This window comes from Loxodonta africana, chromosome 2 (genome assembly GCF_030014295.1).
Source record: "Loxodonta africana isolate mLoxAfr1 chromosome 2, mLoxAfr1.hap2, whole genome shotgun sequence".
NCBI lineage: Eukaryota > Metazoa > Chordata > Mammalia > Proboscidea > Elephantidae > Loxodonta > Loxodonta africana.
The window spans coordinates 20,450,452-20,468,434 of record NC_087343.1 but is presented as its reverse complement, the minus strand read 5'-3'; the positions used below and the strand labels follow the sequence as shown (position 1 = coordinate 20,468,434).

General features: G+C 42.1%; 1 protein-coding gene across 1 annotated transcript in view; it reads left to right on the top strand.

Moving 5' to 3' along the window:
* MYO10 (myosin X) overlaps positions 1-17,983 on the top strand; it is a 282,989-nt gene that overhangs the window by 44,077 nt on the left and 220,929 nt on the right. The window contains exon 2 of the mRNA XM_003407874.3: positions 10,349-10,447. Coding sequence (XP_003407922.3) covers positions 10,349-10,447 — 99 coding nt within the window. The remainder of the gene's footprint in view (positions 1-10,348; positions 10,448-17,983) is intronic.

Sequence of the window (17,983 nt, the reverse complement as noted above, 5' to 3'; positions counted from 1 at the left end):
CTCAGTCCAACATGTCAGTAGTGCCAAGGTTAGGAAACCTGAGTTACAGCTTTGTATGGTAGAAAGCCCTGTGTCTTTTGAGGCGGGTTCAAGTAATAAGAATTAGAAAAATGGTATCTGATAAGTTGAAAAAGTATCTCTGACTTCCAACAGCATGGGGGCAATGGTGGTTCGGTGATAGAATTCTTACCTTCCATGCAGGAGACCCAGGTTTGATTCCCAGCCAGTGCACCTCACGCATAGATGCCACCTGGCTGCCAGTGGATGTTTTCATGTTGCTATGATGCTGAACAGGTTTCAGCAGAGTGTCGAGACTAAGACTAGGAAGAAAGGTCTGGCTATCTACTTATGAAAATCAGCCCATGAAAACCCCATGGATCAAGGGATCACAATGGTCTGATCCACAACCAGTTGTGGGGTTGGCACAAGACTGGGCATCGTTTTGTTCTATTGTGCATAGGGTCACCAAGAGTTAGGGTAACCTGATGGCGGCTAACAGCAACAACCCTTGTATACTATCCACATCATTTCTGGAATTCAGTATCGTCAAGAACAAGGATCTCCTACTCCCCAGCCTGGTACATCAGAGACCCTCTGAGCCAGACTGCTAGTTTACTAAGTCATTGCTGGAAAAAGAGGAAGACTTTCTTTTTCTTGCTGAACTTAGTGCGTAGTAAACCTAATTAGAGGTGCCCTGGTGGCACAATGGTTAAGCACTCAGCTACTAACCCACGGGCTGGCAGTTCAAACCCGCCAGTCGCTCCGCAGAAGAAAGATTTGGCAGTCTGCTTCCATAAAGATTACAGCCTTGAAAACCCTGTGGGGCAGTTCTCCTCTGTCCTGTAGGGTCACGATGAGTTGCAATCAGCAGCAGTGGGTTTGGTTTTTTTTATTTATATCTAATAAACTTAACATAGTAATATATATTCATTTTTTCTTACCTGTTACAAAATTATTTGACCTCTGACTCTTAAAAACAAAAAAGCAGATCACATTTCAGAAACGATTTGTGACTTTACCACGCAGGTTGCTAGAGAATCCTTTAACTGGCACTTAACATCGGCCAAATAAGCGACTACAGGAGAGAAGCTGGCTTTGTACCCCATCCTGGGTCTGAGACCGAGTTGCGTGCTTGGCTAAAGAATGTTCTCTTTTTCATGAATCTGTAATTAAAACATACTGCACAGCATGGTATTTTTAAATTTCACCCATCATCTTTTTTTAGGATTTTTTTGCCTAGTTCATTTTTAAACTTAATTTTTATTTGGAGGCACAGGGGAATCAGTTCAGTAAAGAAATCATTTTTACTGAAGAGAAATATAATAGTTTTTTAAGGGCAACAGTAGGTTGAAATCCATGATGGTCATGTTATCTTCTTTACCTAAAAACAGAGATCAGCAGACTTTTTGCTTAAAGGGCCAGAAGGTAAATATTTCAGGCCTTGTGGACCATACAGTTTCTGTTCCAACTACTTTGCTTTGCTTTGCCTTGTACTGGGAGAGCAGCCATAGACAATGTATAATAAATGAATAAAAGGATATGGCTATGTTCTTTTTATTTTTTTAATATTGAATTTTTGGTGAAAGCTTATACAGCAAATTAGGTTCCCATTTAATAATTTCTATACATATTGTTTAATGACATTGGTTACATTTCCCACACGTGTCAGCGTTCTCATTATTCCCATTCTGATTGTTCTGCTTCGGTTAATCTAGCTTTCCGGTCTCTCCCCCAACCCCAGACTTCTCATCTTTGCTATCAGGTAAATGTTGACCATTTAGTCTTGCATAGATTTTGTTCTGTTTTTATTTTAAAAGAAGCATAGATCTCACTGGTGATATTGCTTATTTTATGAGCTGATCTGTTATTTATCTAAAAGGTGACCTCCAGGAGTAGTTTCAGTTCAGAGTTTAAAGGGTATCTCAAGGCGATAGTCTCAGGCCTTCCTCTAGTCTCCATCAATCCAGTAGGTGTAGCCTTTTTTTTTGTTGTTAAAGAATTAGAGTTTTGTTCTGCTATTTTCTCCCATTCTATCTGGGGTCATAATTGTCTTCCTGGTCAGAACGGTCGGTCGTGGTAGCTGGGCATCATCTAGTTCTTCTGGTCTCTGGATCGATGAGGCCGTGATTCGTATAGGCAGCTAGTCCTATAGACTAGTTTCTTCTTTGAGTCTTAAGTTTCCTTCTTTTTCTTCTGCTCCAGATGAGTAGAGACCAATAGTTGTATCTTAGATGGCCGCTTGGAAGCTTTTAAAATCCCAAATGGTAGGTACCTAAGTAGAATGTAGATCATAAACTTTATAGGCTATGTTGTTGTGCCAATTGACCATGTTGTCCCACGAGGTTATGGTTCTAAGCCTTCAAACCTAGTAAACCAATCCTTCGAGTTGTTTGATTATGTCTGGAAGGTATCCGTGACTGTGCCCCATGTAGTGTATTGTATATATGAATTTGTGTGCAGCACACACAAACGTGTACACAGGCTGTCCCAGGTCACGAACAAGAACCATTCCTAACTGCGCCTTTAAATTGAAGCTGTGTGTAAGTCAGAAGAGGTGCATACGGTTCTTATTTAGCCTTACTTTAGTGCAAGAAGAGGCTCGAAGGCTTTTCAGTGATTTAAAAGCTGCATGTGTTCAATCAAAGTGAGGGCACATTTATATGTTAAAGGGCAAGTAGGAGTTGTTGGTAAGTCAGAGGTTCGTAACCTGAGGACAGTCTTTATACCTTGCCTACAGATACTCCTGTATATGGAACACGTACATGCACACATATAACTTGCTCTCCGCCGCATTTCCTGGCAAAGAGGAAGAAAGAGAATTGCCAGTTTTAAACCTGTTGTTCGGTGCCATTGAGTCGGTTCCGACTCATAGCGACCCTATGCACAGCAGACCAAAACAATGCCCAGTCCTATGCCATCCTCACAATCGTTGCTATGCTTGACCCCATTGTTGCAGCCACTGTGTCAATCCATCTCATTGAGGGTCTTCCTTTTTCGTTGACCCTCTAATGTACCAAGTATGATCTCCTTCTCCAGGGACTGGTCCCTCCTGATAACATGTTCAAAGCCTGTGAGATATAGTCTTGCCGTCCTTGCTTCTAAGGAATGTTGTGGTTGTACTTCTTCCAAGACAGATTTGTTTGTTCTTTTCGCAGTCCATGGTATATTCAATATTCTTCACCAACACCACAATTCAAAGGTGTCAACTCTTCTTCGGTTTTCCTTATTCCTTGTCCAGCTTTCGCATACATATGAGGTGATTGAAAATACCATGGCTTGGGTCAGGCGCACCTTGGTCCTCAAGGCGACATCTTTGCTTTTGCACCCTTTAAAGAGGTCTTTAGCAGCTGATTTGCCCCATGCAATGCATCCTTTGATTTCTTGACTGCTACCATTGGTGTTGAGTGTTAAACCTAGGGCCTTGAAACTCATAGGTCCTGTCTTTCATGTTTGGTTTTCTTTCCTTTTTTTGAATTTCTTGCATTCTCCCTCCTCATACACATACCACATCCAGTCACCACTGGTTGGGAAGGAATTCTAAACAGTTTAGTTAGTCAGAAAGCACATGACAGGTAGGCCTTTTAGCTTTTGCATAGATATTTGTTGGGGAAATAAATACAGACGCCTGGATCATACTGTAGAGAAGAAGAAAAGTAGATGGAAAACAGTGTTTGGAATTGTACATGGTGGTGCTGTTAGAATTACTGTGTAATTGTTTAAGAACCTGGTGCTAATCTGGTGATCTTTACCCACTAAAGGCTAGTAATTGGCTGTTGGGATCTCTTTCTTCTGCCCTAGTTTTCAAATCTCTGTCAATAGTAAATACTTGAGCAATATGTGGAAGTTAAATGTGCAGATTAAATTTAATTAGGAAATACAGGTTTTTAGCTCCTTAATGTTAAGCCCTGGTGGCACACTGGTTAAGTGCCCAGCTGTTAACCAAGAGGCTGTTGGTTGGAACCTCCCAGCTGCTCTGCAGAAGAAAGATGTGTTCTGTAAAGATTTACAGCCTTGGAAGCCCTGCGAGGCAGTTCTACTCTGTCGTGTAAGGTTGCTATGAGTTGGAATTGACTTGACGGCAGTGGGTTTGGTTCCATGAAGCACATCCGATTGCTGTTAAGTTGATTGTGATGCACGGCAGCCCCGTGTGTGTCAGAGTAGAATTGTGCCCATAGGGTTTGTAATGGCTGCCTTTTTGGAAGTAGATAACCAGGCACTTCTTCTGAGGCATCTCTGGGTGGACTCGAAACACAAACCTTTCAGTTACAAGCCAAGTGCTTTCTAAGAAACTGCCAAACTATTTTCCTAAAAGATGTTCCATTTTACATCCCTGCTAGCAGTGTATGAGAGTTCCATTGTTTTCTACATCCTCAACAACACTTGATTTCATCAGTCTTCTTGATTATAGCTAGGAAATCATTTTTTGGCAGTGGACAGTGGAATCCTTATGAACCTCATTTTTTGGAGAAGGGGTTGTGTTACTCGCCTCTGAAGTTTACAGGATTACTCTGAAGATCAAAGGAAATGTGAATATATGTGCAAGTACTTTGCTTTATAAAAATGTTGCTAGTGATTACATGCAGAAAAGTTTTTAGCTGGTAAATTTTAACATGTGCATGTCTGTCTCAGAGATTAAGATGAGAACTTTTCCAAGTTTTAATAAAAAGTGTGTGTTATGATCGAACTTGTTCCACCTGCTTATAAAGGCATTTTCTAACTCAAATTGTGAGCTTTCCCCATATGTTAGATTGCCTGTATTGTACATTAAATTATCAGCCTTATTTAACAATGACAGACTATAATGGTTTGCATATGGCGGGCAGTGTTTCTTCCCCACTCAAACTTGGATACTCTAGTAAATCTCTGCTGGTGGCTGAGTTTTCAGATGCTTGTGGGTGGCCTCTTTTTTGGACCTGGGTGTACGTGTTCTGTTCTAACAGAATGGAAGTAGAAAGCTTGGGGGCTCAGAGAAACTAAGAAAAATCTATGTAAAAATATCCATTTCAGTGGTTTCACTTTACGATTTTGATTCTATGAAAATTGCCAGTCTATACTTTTTCAAAGAACAGAGGGGCTATTTTTAATGTATTTGTCTTGCTACCTGTGTGGAACACAGCTGTTTAATCGTAGATCTGGGGAAACTGGACAATGGGCTCTAGATTTGAAATCTGGGTGGGGTTTTGTAAAATTTGCTTATCAGCAGCTCTTCACACCTGTTGAAAAGGCCCTTTGGACTGAGGAAGGTGAATTGTGTGTTTGATCGTCAAGGGCTGTGTCAACAGAGGGCTTTTATAGCACTTTTAAAGGAGAAGATAAAGAGAACTACAAGAAAACTCAAATGAGTAAAAGCAGCTGCATGCAAGAGTCAAAATACATTCTCTGTGGCCTCAGGAAGTCAGGAGATTTATATTAATCCTGGTTAAAAGTTTATTTTAATTGGGCAGTCTTAATTTAATAATAAAATCTTAATTTGATTCCTGTTAGGTAATTTTAATAATTTCTGAGGTATGTACGTGAAATCCTTGCTGACAAAAAACTTGATGCAAGTGTTGGTCATAGCCAATAGAATGTTTGGGCTCTGGATTCTGGGATGTAGGTCCACCCCAAATTATGATTTCGTGATCTTTGTTGTTCGTTGCCATCAAGTCGATTCGGACTCATGGTGACCCTGTGTTTGCAGAGCGGAGTTGCTTCATAGGAATTTCAAGGCTGTGTCCTTTTGGAAGCAGACTGCCAGGCCTGTCTCCTGAGGCACCTCTGGGTGGGTTCAAACTGCTAACCTTTTGACTCGGAGCGGAGCGCTTAACTGTTTGCACCATCCAGGAGCTTCTTCATGATCTTGCCTAATGAGTACAAGTTCTTAACTGTGACGATTACATTTGTGTTTGGAGGTATTTCAGGGCTTTCAGATGTTAGCCTGTTGTAGAAATTAAATAAAAAGAAGACGAAAAAAGTAGCCCAGGCACTTGGGAGTATTTTTCTAGATCATCATGAGTAATGTGGCTTTGGTATGTACTGATATTTGAGACAACAGTCTTAGGGATGCCTGAAGTAAGTGTTCTTTCTGGAAGCAACTGTTCGTTAATAAAGAAAGTAGGGCTGACAGGCGGTTCCTTCTGTGTGTGACCAACGTCTCAGCCCTGAGTGCCAGTCAGGGTTACATCACCAACTTGTAGGGCGAGGAGAACTTTGGTGTTATGTGGCGTCTTTAAATAAGGCAGAATTTTTATAGATACACTTCAGATTGATTTTTATGCTGTTTTCCACCTTTCTTGTGGAGGATTTCAACCTCTTTTTGCAGGGCTGGGGAAATAGTTGAAGAACTATGAGTTAACAATGTAAAATCCCCATATCTGTGGGAACCCTGGTGGTGTAGTGGTTTAAGAGCTACGGCTGCTAACCAAAAGGTGGGTAGATCAAGGCGCTCCTTGGAAACCCTATGGGGCAGTTCTGGCCTGTCCTATAGGGTCGCTATGAGTCGGAATCAACTTGACAGCAGCGTATTTGGTTTTTTTTTTTTTTTTTGGTTATTCTGGTGAAAGGGAATGCCCCTGGGGAGGGCCTCGCATTGGGTGGTAATATGGGGGTGCTAGCAGAGTCTGAGCTCTCGGGAACATGAGCTGGTCAAGAGGAGAGCAGGGGCTGGTGCCATGTCCATCAGGGGCCTCCAGCTGCCTTGGTCTTCTGAGCAGTGCTTCTAGAACCTCAGAGCGTGTGGTTCCTGTTTCTGGGTCCCCATCCTTCCAGGGCCCCAGGGTTTCCTTTCCCCAGAGGCTTTCATCAAAACTCAAGATTTGACCTACGGGGGGCGGGGGTCCCAATTAACGGCCGATGACAGCAAACATCTTAGTTCGTGACTGGGGTATTTGGGTATTTGCAAGGTCATCATTGCTACTGAGGGAATGAAACCTTTTTTTTTTTAATGGTACGTTAGATGATGAAGGTTTACAGAACAAACTAGTTTCTTCATTAAATGGTTAGTACACATATTGTTTTATGACACTGGTTAACAACCCCATACATGTCAACACTCTACCTTTTCAGCGCTGGGTTCCCTATTACCAGCTTTCCTGTCCCCACCTGCTGTCTAGTCCCTGCCCCAGGGCTGGTGTACCCCTTTAGTCTTAGTTTGTTTTATGGGCCTGTCTCATCTTTGGCTGAAGGGTGAACCTCGGGAGTGACTTCATTACTGAGCTGAAAGGGTGTCTGGGGCCATACTCACAGAGTTTCTCCAGTCTCTGTCAGGCCAGCAAGCCTGGTGTTTCTTTTTGAGTTATAATTTTGTTCTACATTTTTCTCCACCTCTGTCTGGGACCCTCTATTGTGATCCCTGTCAGAGCAGTCAGTTGTGGTAGCCAGGCACCATCTAGTTGTGCTGGACTCAGTCTGGTGGAGGCCGTGACAGATGTGGCCCATTAGTCCTTCGGACTAATCTTTCCTTTGTATCTTTAGCTTCCTTCTGGAATGAAAACTTTTAAGTCAGATTTTTACATCTCCCCACATTTTCCGTGCCAGGAAAATTGGAGAGCAAATAGTCACATGTGATAACTGGTCATTTAAGGTGACTTCTGTGCAGAGATATGTATATTTGTCAAAGTAAATATAATACAGTACTACGTGTCCCATTCCAAGACACTGGTTACATTGATGACGTTGTGCAGCCATCAGCAGTATCTGTTGACAAATTTCCATTACCATAAACAGAAACTCAGGGCTTCCTAATATGTTATCTTTTAATTCCTAGCTGATATATTAATAATATTGACTTAAAAAAAAAAAAAAAAACCTGTCGCTGTCAAGTTGAGTCCAACTCAGAGCGACCCTATAGGACAGAGTAGAACTGCCCCCAAAGGGTTTCCAAGGCTGTAATCTTTGCAGAAGCAGACTGCCATGTCTTTCTCCTGTGGGAGCAGGTGGTGGGTTTGAACCGCCTACCTTTCAGTTAGCAGCTGAACACTTTAACTTCTGTACCACCAAGGCTCCTTACAAAGTGACTTACTTATGAATTATTTTAGGGGGACAAATGTAGTCAGTGTGATGTGTGGAAATAACATGGGGTTAGGAATTGGAAGTCCTCATTTGAAACCTGTTTTAGTTACTAGCTGTGTCACACTGGGTGTCGACTTGTGTTCTGAGCTTCAGTTTCCTTGTGGGGGTAATAATTCCTGTCTTACAGAGTTAATGTTAAAGACACTGTCACTGAGGCTCTTAGCACATGAACTGGATACATCATGGACATTCCAGTAATGGAAGCTGCTATTTTTTTATTGATGAATGCAGTTCAAACTAGCATAAAGTGATGGGTTTACTTGTATATCATTTATTCTCTGCCAAGTTTTAAAGAGGGCAGTAAAACCAGTTGCCCTCGAGTTGACGCCAACTCATGGTGACCCCAGGTGAGTCAGAGTTGAACTCTGCTCCGTAGGGTTTTCAGTGACTGAGCTTTTGGCAGTAAATTTCCAGGCCTTTCTTCCGAGGCATCTCTGAATAGACTCGAACCTCCAACCTTTTGGTTAGCAGCCGAGTTCGTTGACTGTTTGCCCCACCCTGGTGTCGTAATCGATATATCTTAAAATATTTCACTTAACATTTCAAATCAAAAGAAAATTTAAACAGACTAATGAAGTGGAAAATTCTAGAAAAAGAAATTGTTCCGTGTAAGTGTGCTTCTTTGACTTAGTGTTATTTCAAGTGATCATTTTAGGTGAACAGCTCTATAATAATATGCTGATTTATGAGGATATATAAATGTCATTTTCATTGGGATTGATGAAATGACTAAGCAGAGTAGAAATAGTTTAATAATGATCTTTGAATGCAACTAAAGTGTTGCATCCATCATACAGATATACATCATACATGTTAAAGATAATTCTTTATAATTTGAATAGCTAGTGAACACTCAGCAATTTCCTTAAACTTTTATCACCCATCTTTGGAAATATAGGTTTTCATGTTGTGAAATCAAAAAGAGAAGATATTTAGCATCAAAAAGCTAAATATTCCGATTATCATTTCATTTGTCCAGTGGGGAAATAAAAAAATGCAGATGAAATTAATGCCAAGGTAATATGTTCAGAGTTAAAACAATAGTATCTGGAAGTTGCTGTCTTTTGAACTAAAACCTCAAGCTTGGGATAATATTAGGTGTTTGGTGAATGCTAGCCAAATTCCTACTGGTGGATTGAGTTCTGATGTTTGCCAGGAGCTTTTATTTCCTTCCCTGGAGATTCCAGTTGACACGTGGGTTTGGTACAAGTAAGAAGTTAGTGGAGTGGACTGAATGCCTGCCACATGGGCAGGTGGCAAGACTATGAAGATGGGAGCCAGCAGGTCCCAAGGGGTTTTCAACTTTGCAAGTTGAAGGGATGTAGTGACCTGGTTTAACTTGGGCTTTCTGAAGCTCAACTGCATGGGGTTGAGTTCTCTCTCTGTCTTATGATTTTGGTCAAGTTATTTCACCTTTTGGCCTCTACTTATCCATCTGTAAAATGGGAGTGATGTCAGTGTCTGTCTCAGAGTGTGTGTGATAATCCACATGAATGAGTTGCATGGTAGTGACGCTTGTTAATGTTGGCTGCCGTGGAGTCAGCGTGTAACTCACGGTGACTGCATGCACACTGGAACGAAATATTGCCTGTGCCATCCCAATGAACAGTTACAGATCAGACTGTTGTGATCCATGGGGTTTCCGTTGACTTAATTTTCAGACGTAGATTGCCAGGACTTTCTTCCTAGTCCCGTTAATCTGATAGCTCCACTGAAACCTGTTCAGCATCACAGCAACACACAAGCCTCTACTGACAGATGGGTGGTGGCTACACGTAAGGTACCTTGGCCGAGATCTGAACTCCAGTCTCCTGCACGGAAGGTGAGAATTCTAGCACTGAACCACCACTGTCCAGTAGTTGCACAGAGACTACTTTACTCTCCATCTATTCTTTGCCTCCTGGCTGGTGGGATTCTCCTTCATTCACCTGTGTGCATCAGGGAAGGTTGGGGGAAAAAAAAAACCCATTGCCGTTGAGTGGATTCCAACTCATAGCGACCCTCCCTGTAGGACAGAGTAGAACTGTCCCACAGTGTTTCAAGGAGTGGCCAGTGGATTGAAACCGCTAGACTTTTTGCTTAGCAGCCAAGCTCTTAACCACTATGCCAGCAGGGAAGGTTGAGGGTGGTGCTGTCTGAAGTTCCTTTCTTTGCCCTTTGAGAAAGACATTTACATTTCAAAAATTCTTTTTTTTTTTTTTTTCCTTTTTAAAGGAATGTTGTGGTCATGGTAATTTCTAGGGTGGTGTTTTGCTGCAATCCAGAGCTCATAGTTAAATGCTGTTTGTTTTGTTTACAGGGAACACGGGTCTGGCTGAGAGAAAACGGCCAGCATTTTCCAAGTACTGTAAATTCCTGTGCAGAGGGCGTCGTCGTCTTCAGGACAGATTATGGTCAGGTGAGAACAAGTCTCTACAGCTTTGTGACATGCATGTCATGCTTCCTTAGAGTCTTACCTACACGTATTGGACCCTCCCCCATATTTTACTCACTTTTTCTAAGCGATAAAGCCAGATCCCCAAGGGATTGTCTAAGATGTGCCTTACGTGTGTGATAAATGTAATAAAATTCTCCCGTATGGAATACAGGCAAGTTACAAACCAGTATGAGACAGAATCACAATTTTACATGCCAGATTCCCTTCCTGGGTTTCCTTTCCAACCTCATTTCATCTTTCCCAAGGATCAGAAGTATAGGGTACATGCCATTGGAGAAAGGTTCGAATGTATTGATATTTGCTAATTGATTTCACTGCTGAAAACGCGTTGCATTCGAGTAGACTCTGACTCCTGTCAGAGGGGAACTATGCTCCACAGGGTTTTCAATGGCTGATTTTTCAGAAGTAGATTGCCAGGCCTTTCTTCTGAGGTGCCTTGTGTGGACTGGAACCTCCGATCTTTTGGTGAGCAGCCAAGCCCGTTAACTGTTTCCACCACCAGGGGCTCCGATTTCACTACTACTGTCCTTTAAAAATCTTAAACTTTCATGTTCAAAATATTGTTGTGCCCCTGAGAAAGTAGGGATGTGCTGCTCGGACCACAGTACGAACAGGATTAATTCAACACCTCACCTGAGCTTATTTAGCCACCTTGTTAAGCAACTGAGGAGGTTTATCCTCCGTATGTAGGAGCTCCACTCCTCCTGACCCAACAAGTAAAAATCTGTATCATTGAAAATAAAATATAAACCCAGAAACGGGCTCATTGGTGATATTCTGATTCCAGAGGATAGTTAGGAATTGTGAAAGGAGCCCTGCTTCTCCATCTTTATGAAGTCACCAGTTTTAAGGTTATACACAGGTCCTCATCTCAGAGGTGCATATTAAAATGAAGATGAAGTCGAATACCAGTGTTTAAAATATACAGTATGAATGTAGTTCACTCTTTGTTGTGTTGAGCATAAAAACTTCAAGGTCAGCTTCATCATGAGAGTTTTAAGCTGACTGGCTACTTGGTAATCAAAATTCCATAGCATGGACGGTCCCCTTGGTTGCACTGTTCTCATTTGTTTTGTGTTCTGCTTTTGCACCTTAAAACTCACTGCCATCAAGTCAGTTCCAACTCACAGCGATCCTAGAGGACAGGGTGAAAGTGCCCTGTAGAATTTCCAAGGCTGTAAATCTTTATGGAAGTAGACTGCAGCATCTTTCTCCCACGGAGCGGCTGGTGGGTTCGAAGCACCAACCTCGTTTAGCAGCCAAGTGCTTAATCACTGCACCACAGGGCCTCCTTTTTTCTCAGCTTACTAAGCAGTAGTGTAAGAGAGCTGCTTAAATTTGAAGTTCCCATGCAGGGCTGGCCAGCGTTTTCAGTTTCCCTGTCATTCTGCCTGTCTTTCTTTTTCACTTTCCCCAGGTAAAGATTCAGTTCTGCGTAACGGTTAAGAGCTATGGCTAACCAAAAGGTCGGCAGTTTGAATCTACCAGGCGCTCCTTGGAAACCCTATGGGGCAGTTCTATCTGTCCTATAGGGTCGCTATGAGTTGGAATCAACTCGATGGCAATAGGTTTAGGTTTAATAGATGAGAATTCCATTCCTTTCAGAGTCTGTGCGTAAATCTCAATGTGACATAAAAAGGGAGAATGCTATCTAAAGATTGTACCTCATTTGACATACTGTGTTCCCCAAAGCACTGTAAAACCAGTTTTTAATGAAATTCTTTTTTTTTTTTTTTTTGGTACACATTTATACACATACGTATTTTCTTAACAGACTGTCTTTTACAGCAGTTTTAGTTTGTTTATAGAAAAGTGAACAGAAAGTAGAGTTTCCATATACTTCCGTACACAGTTTCTCGGATCATTAATATCTTGCATTTTGTGTGTGTGTGTATGTGCACACTCATTAGAATTGATGAACAAGTATTGGTATGTTATTATTGACTGAAGCCTGTAGTTTGCATTGGAGTTTAGCTTCCCGTCGTACAGTCCTATACCTATTGCCGTCGAGTCAATTCCGACTCATAGCGACCCTATAGGACAGGGTAGAACTGCCCCATACAGTTTCCAATAGGTTTAGACAAATGCATAATGTTTTGTGTCCACTGTTACAGTAACATACAGATTTTTTTTTTAACCTCCCTCAAAGTGCCCTGTGTTCCACCTGTTCATTCTTCCCCTTCCCCTGGCCCCCTGAAGACCACTATCTTTTACTGTCTCAATACTTTTGCATTTTCCAGAATGTCATATAGTTGGAATCATATGTTGTTGTTGTTGTTGTTAGGTGTCGTCAAGTTGGTTCTGACTCATAGTGACTCTATGGACTGCAGAACAAAATGCTGCCCAGTCCTGCAACATGCTTACAATCCTTGTTACGCTTGAACCCATTGTTGCAGCCACCGTATCAGTCCATCTCGTTGAGGGTCTTCCTCTTTTCCACTGACCCTGTGTATGGAATCATATAAGTATGTAGCTTTTTCAGACTAACTTCATTCACTATGAGTCGGAATTGACTCGACGGCAATAGGTTTGGTTTGGTTTTTATTATCAGTGCCTTTATAAATCATAACACTGAACATCTGTTAGTGAGCATCTGAGAATGATAACAGCTGCAAGTTAAGCGCTCAACATTGTATGGAGTACATATTACTAACAATAAGATGCGCCCCCCCCAAAAAAAGATGGTCGTAAGAGTGGTTTGTCATAACTAGAATGTCATAAGTTGGGGACTGCCTGTATAATGAGTATCTTTGGCTTGATGGTTAGTGTAGACGTTGTTACTGTGTGCCATCAAGTCGATTCCGACTCATAGTAACCCTATAGGACAGAATAGAACTGCCCCATAGGGTTTCCAAGGCTATAATCTTTATGACAGCCGACTGTCACATCTTTCTCCCAGGAAGCCACTGGGTGGGTTCGAACTGCTGACCTTTCAGTTATCAGCTGAGCACTTAACCACTGCATCACCAAGGCTCCTTAGCGTAGACATTACGTGGTTCAAATTATTAGAAAAGTGAGCAAGATGTAAAGAATAGGGTTTAGACTTGGGTCAAGAATGGGCAGTGGCCAAAGGACTCTGGTTTCCCTCTGCTGACCTTCTTCCTTTCCTGTGTCGCAAGTTCACTGTGACTGCTGTAGTCACCAAGGATTAGAAGGTTGTCAGCTGGTCCTTGTGCCTCGGTCAGGAGCTGGGACAGGAGCGCCTACCCTTCAAAGAAGGAATTGGGGTCGTGGACTCGGCAGATCGTGGCCTTGCGCTATTGAAGCCTGTCGATGGTCACTTTTCAAGACATTAGCTAATTTTGACCCAATTTATTAGGCTGTGCTAAAGGGTATTAAGATAGCAGCATTTACAGTCAAATGTATCAGTTGGCTGTGGAGTCAGTTCTGACTCAGTGTAAAGGTTGTCAGTGAGTACTTGTATATTTTAGAATGAATTTTAATAAAATTTTTATGTTATCAAAATATGACTTAGGGTCCATAAACAGTTTACAAAACTTTTAGCTTAATTTTCCTTTGATTTTAAGTAATGCATCTCAAACTTTAATGTGCATAGGAATCACTTGGAGATCTTGTTCAAATGCAGATTCTCCTTTTTTGCTCTAAGGCCTTCAACTGATTGGATGAGGCCCACCCATGCAATGGAGAGTAATCTGGGTGTTTTTTAAGGCCATCTTATTTCATTATATGGAACTACTTCATAACAGAGTCTAGACTAGGGTTTGACCAAACAAACAAGTGGGCACCATAGCCTCACCAAGTTGAAACATCAAATTAACCAATAACATGATAAACCAGAAACCCAATGAAAGCAAACCCACTGTCGTTGAGTCAATGGCCACTCATAGCGACCCCACAGGACAGAGTAGAACTGTTCCATAGGGCTTCCGAGGCAGCGGTTAAGAGAGCGGCTGCTAACCAGAAGGTTGGCGGTTCGAATCCACCAGTCGCTTCTTGGAGGCCGTAATCTTTACAGAAGCAGACTGCCCCATCTTTGTCCTGAGGAGTGGCTGGTGAGTTCCAGCCGCCAACCTTTTGGTTGGCAGCCAAACACTTTAACCAGTGCACCACCAGGGCTCCTTGGGGAACTTTTCACAGATGTAAAAAGAAATGTACAAATGACGCCGGGAACAGTGTTAAAAATATGCATGACCTCTGAGGGCACAGCACACGGCAGGTTGGCGTGTGTCCTGAGAATTAGAAATCAGGGAAGTTGTTCTAGGCAACCAGCTGTGGACAGAGCTTGAAGAGAGCCGATTTTAAGAAAGCACCCATGATCTGCAGGGTGCAGAGATGGCTGAAAGATCGGTTCTAAAAGAATAAGGCAGAAAGTAGCATTCATTGCCCATTTGTCTTCTCCAGAGCATTTAGAAGGCCCACCATCAATCTCTGTAGCATCCTTGGGAACATTGTGTCTATAAGGTCATACAATCTCCTTTAGAATTGAACAAGTTCTAAATTAGATTTTTCACTTTGACAATTTGAACTCTTTTATTATCTTTTCTGGAAAGAGGCTAATTTGACTGCTCTGAAATAGCTAAGAGTGATATCATTTTACCTAATTGTATCTTAAGGGTAGTTATTTAATTTACCCCAGTAAACTTAATCAGGACGGTTGCTCACGGCGATGGTTCTGTTGGTTTCTAGTTGGCATTGTCTCTACATGGGGCCTTCTGAGATATTTACTGCTTGGGAATCCAGTCTCCAAAATCTACGAGTAAATGGGCCCCTTCTCCCATGCCCTTCTCTTCTTATTTGCAACAAGCATAGTTAGACTTTGTTTGAAAAGTTATTTTTCTCATCTTATTAATCAATCAGAAGGCAAGCAGATTGCCTGGTACCAGCCCCCTAAGAAAATCAGACTTGAAGGTATACATGAAAAGCAGTACTGATATTTATAATCCCGTCTCCCATTTTGAACCTTTTTGTTTTGATTTTTGTTGTTGTTGAAACTTTATTGTGGTAAAATATGTATGACAAAAAGTTTGCCACTTTAACTCTTTTTTAAGTGTACAGTTCAGTGACATTGATCACCTTCGCCGCACTGGGCATCCCTCACCACCATCTGGTTCCGCCTCCTCAACAATGACCATTCTCCTTCCGCCTCCCTCTACTGGAAACCCTGGTGGCACAGTGGTTAAGAGCAGCGGCAGCTAACCAAAAAGGGCGGCAGTTCGAATCCACCAGGTGCTCCTTGGAAACCCTATGGGCCAGTTATACTCTGTCCTGTAGGGTTGCTAGGGGTTGGAATCGACTCGACGGCAACGGGTTTCGCCCTCCCTCTAGCCCCTGATAACCAATAATGAATTTTTATCTCTATGCAGATTGCTTATTCCAGAGATTTCATATAAGTAGGATTGTACAATATTTATCTTTTTTTTTTTTTTTTAACATGCTGGTTATAGTAGGTTTATCGTTACTTTATCTCAGGGTCTACTTTTGGGCCATTGGCAGTTTCACCCTCCTTAGTGAGTTTTTTGTTTTTTTTTTTAATTGTGGTAAATATATATGTGACAAAATGTTTGCCATTTCAACGGTCCTCACACTTGTAGTTCAGTGACATTGTGTTCATTGTGTTGTTCAATCATCACCCTTATCTTTTCCCGAATGTTTCTGTCACCCTTAACAGAAGCCGTATGTCTTCTAAGCAGTGAACCCACTTTCCCCTCCCTCCCGCCCGTCCCTGGTAACCACTGATAAACTTAGGTCTGTGTACGCTGGCTTTCCTAGATGCTTCACATAAATGGGATCATACAATATTTGTCCTTTTGTAACTGACTTGGTTTACTCAGTATAATGTTTCAGAGTGGACCTTCTGGTTTTGACTATTGGGTGTAATGCTGTGGGCCCACTTTGGTGACATGTGAATCTAGGTCAGTGTAGTGATTTTTTCATGGCATTTTTTGTCATTTTCACACACTATCCCTGCCCTGTTGGCCTCTTTCCCTTCTGTCCACGTCAGCCCTGTTGATGCCTTTTTGTGTCCTTTGCGTGCTGTGTGCATCTGGGCAGCCTTTTGACCTCTTCACCCTTCCTTCTCAATGCACCGGACGCACGCCCTCCTTTCTCCGGGAGAAGTCTCCATCAGGTCTCTGGAAAGTTGAAAAATGTAACAGCAGGACAGCCCGGCGTGACTCTCATTTCAGGGCTTTGAATAACCTAGTCCCACAGATAATCAGGAATTGGACAACTAGAACTCACTTACATCAACTTTAGGTTGGGAAAAAGTCAGATCTGAGTGCCGAGGGGAAAAGATGGAGCCTAGATATGTTAGCTGAGTTAAGGATTTCACCTGGAAGGAAGCCGACTGTGCGTGCCAGCCCCTGAGAGCCCAGGAATGCCCTCTTTTCGGCAACCTTGGGAGCTGCATCCTGTGTTTCACACGCAAAGCCAGCTGTTGGGCTGAGGCAGCTGCCTGGTGAAGAGGCAGTGGCAGAAGGGACATGGTGTCACCACTTAACTCCTTCTTCATGGGTCACAGAAGCGAAGGAGCAGCAGCTGGCTCTGCCCCCCAGTGAGACTGCCAGCAAAAGGGGACCTGGGGGGCCCCAGGACCCTGATAGCCCAGGGAAGAGATGTTGGACTATGAATAGGAGAGAATGGCAGGGAACCAATCAAATACTTGCAGAAGAGGAAAAGGAGCCTAAGGACAACATTAATGACACAAAAGTAGTATCATTAGGGTCCTGTGACTCTCCAAGCTCAAGCGTGAGACACACAAAACATTCTTGAGTCACTACCCTGGACAGAATTCCTTTGCTTTTATGTTTTAAAAAATGTATATTCCATCCCTTTTTCAACCTTTTCTATCGATCCCTTTTTTTGTGTATAAAGGAAAATGTTTTCATTTTAATGCATGCATTTTGGGGAAATCTTAGACTGTTTTTTTCCCCTCAAAAGGAAAGAAGACATAAAATGATTTGTATTTTGGCCCCAGATAACCTCACAAGTCTCAGGCGTATTGCAGTTGCTGCTTCCAACTAAATTAATCTGTGAGTTCAGTTGCATGTGAACCATGTGAAATTGGCCATTTCTACAGGTCGAAAAGAGTTCAGTATCGGCAGTTTCGTGTAGCTCAGCCTAACGGAGTTTTATGACCCTCTGTTTTAATTTTACTTTTTAGCTTATCAATAGGAGCTAAATGATTTATTTATGATTTAAAGATGGAAGTTTTTTTCATGGGTCGTAGTAAAGTTTAACAAAAATATAAGTTGTTTGGAGTTGAGTTGAGAGGCAGAAGCATACCCATAAAATACAATATACAAAACCCTGACTTCTGGAATATCTACCACTGCGAATTTTAATTGTCTCGTTGTATATGTTTGTTAATAGCTGGGAACGTTTAAAAAATATTTTGTTATTGTTGCTGAGAATATACACAGCAAAACACACACCAGTCCAACAGTTTCCACATGTACAATTCAGTGACATTGATTACATTCTTTGCGTTGTGCAACCATTCTTACCCTCTTTTCCAAATGGTTCCTCTCCCATAAC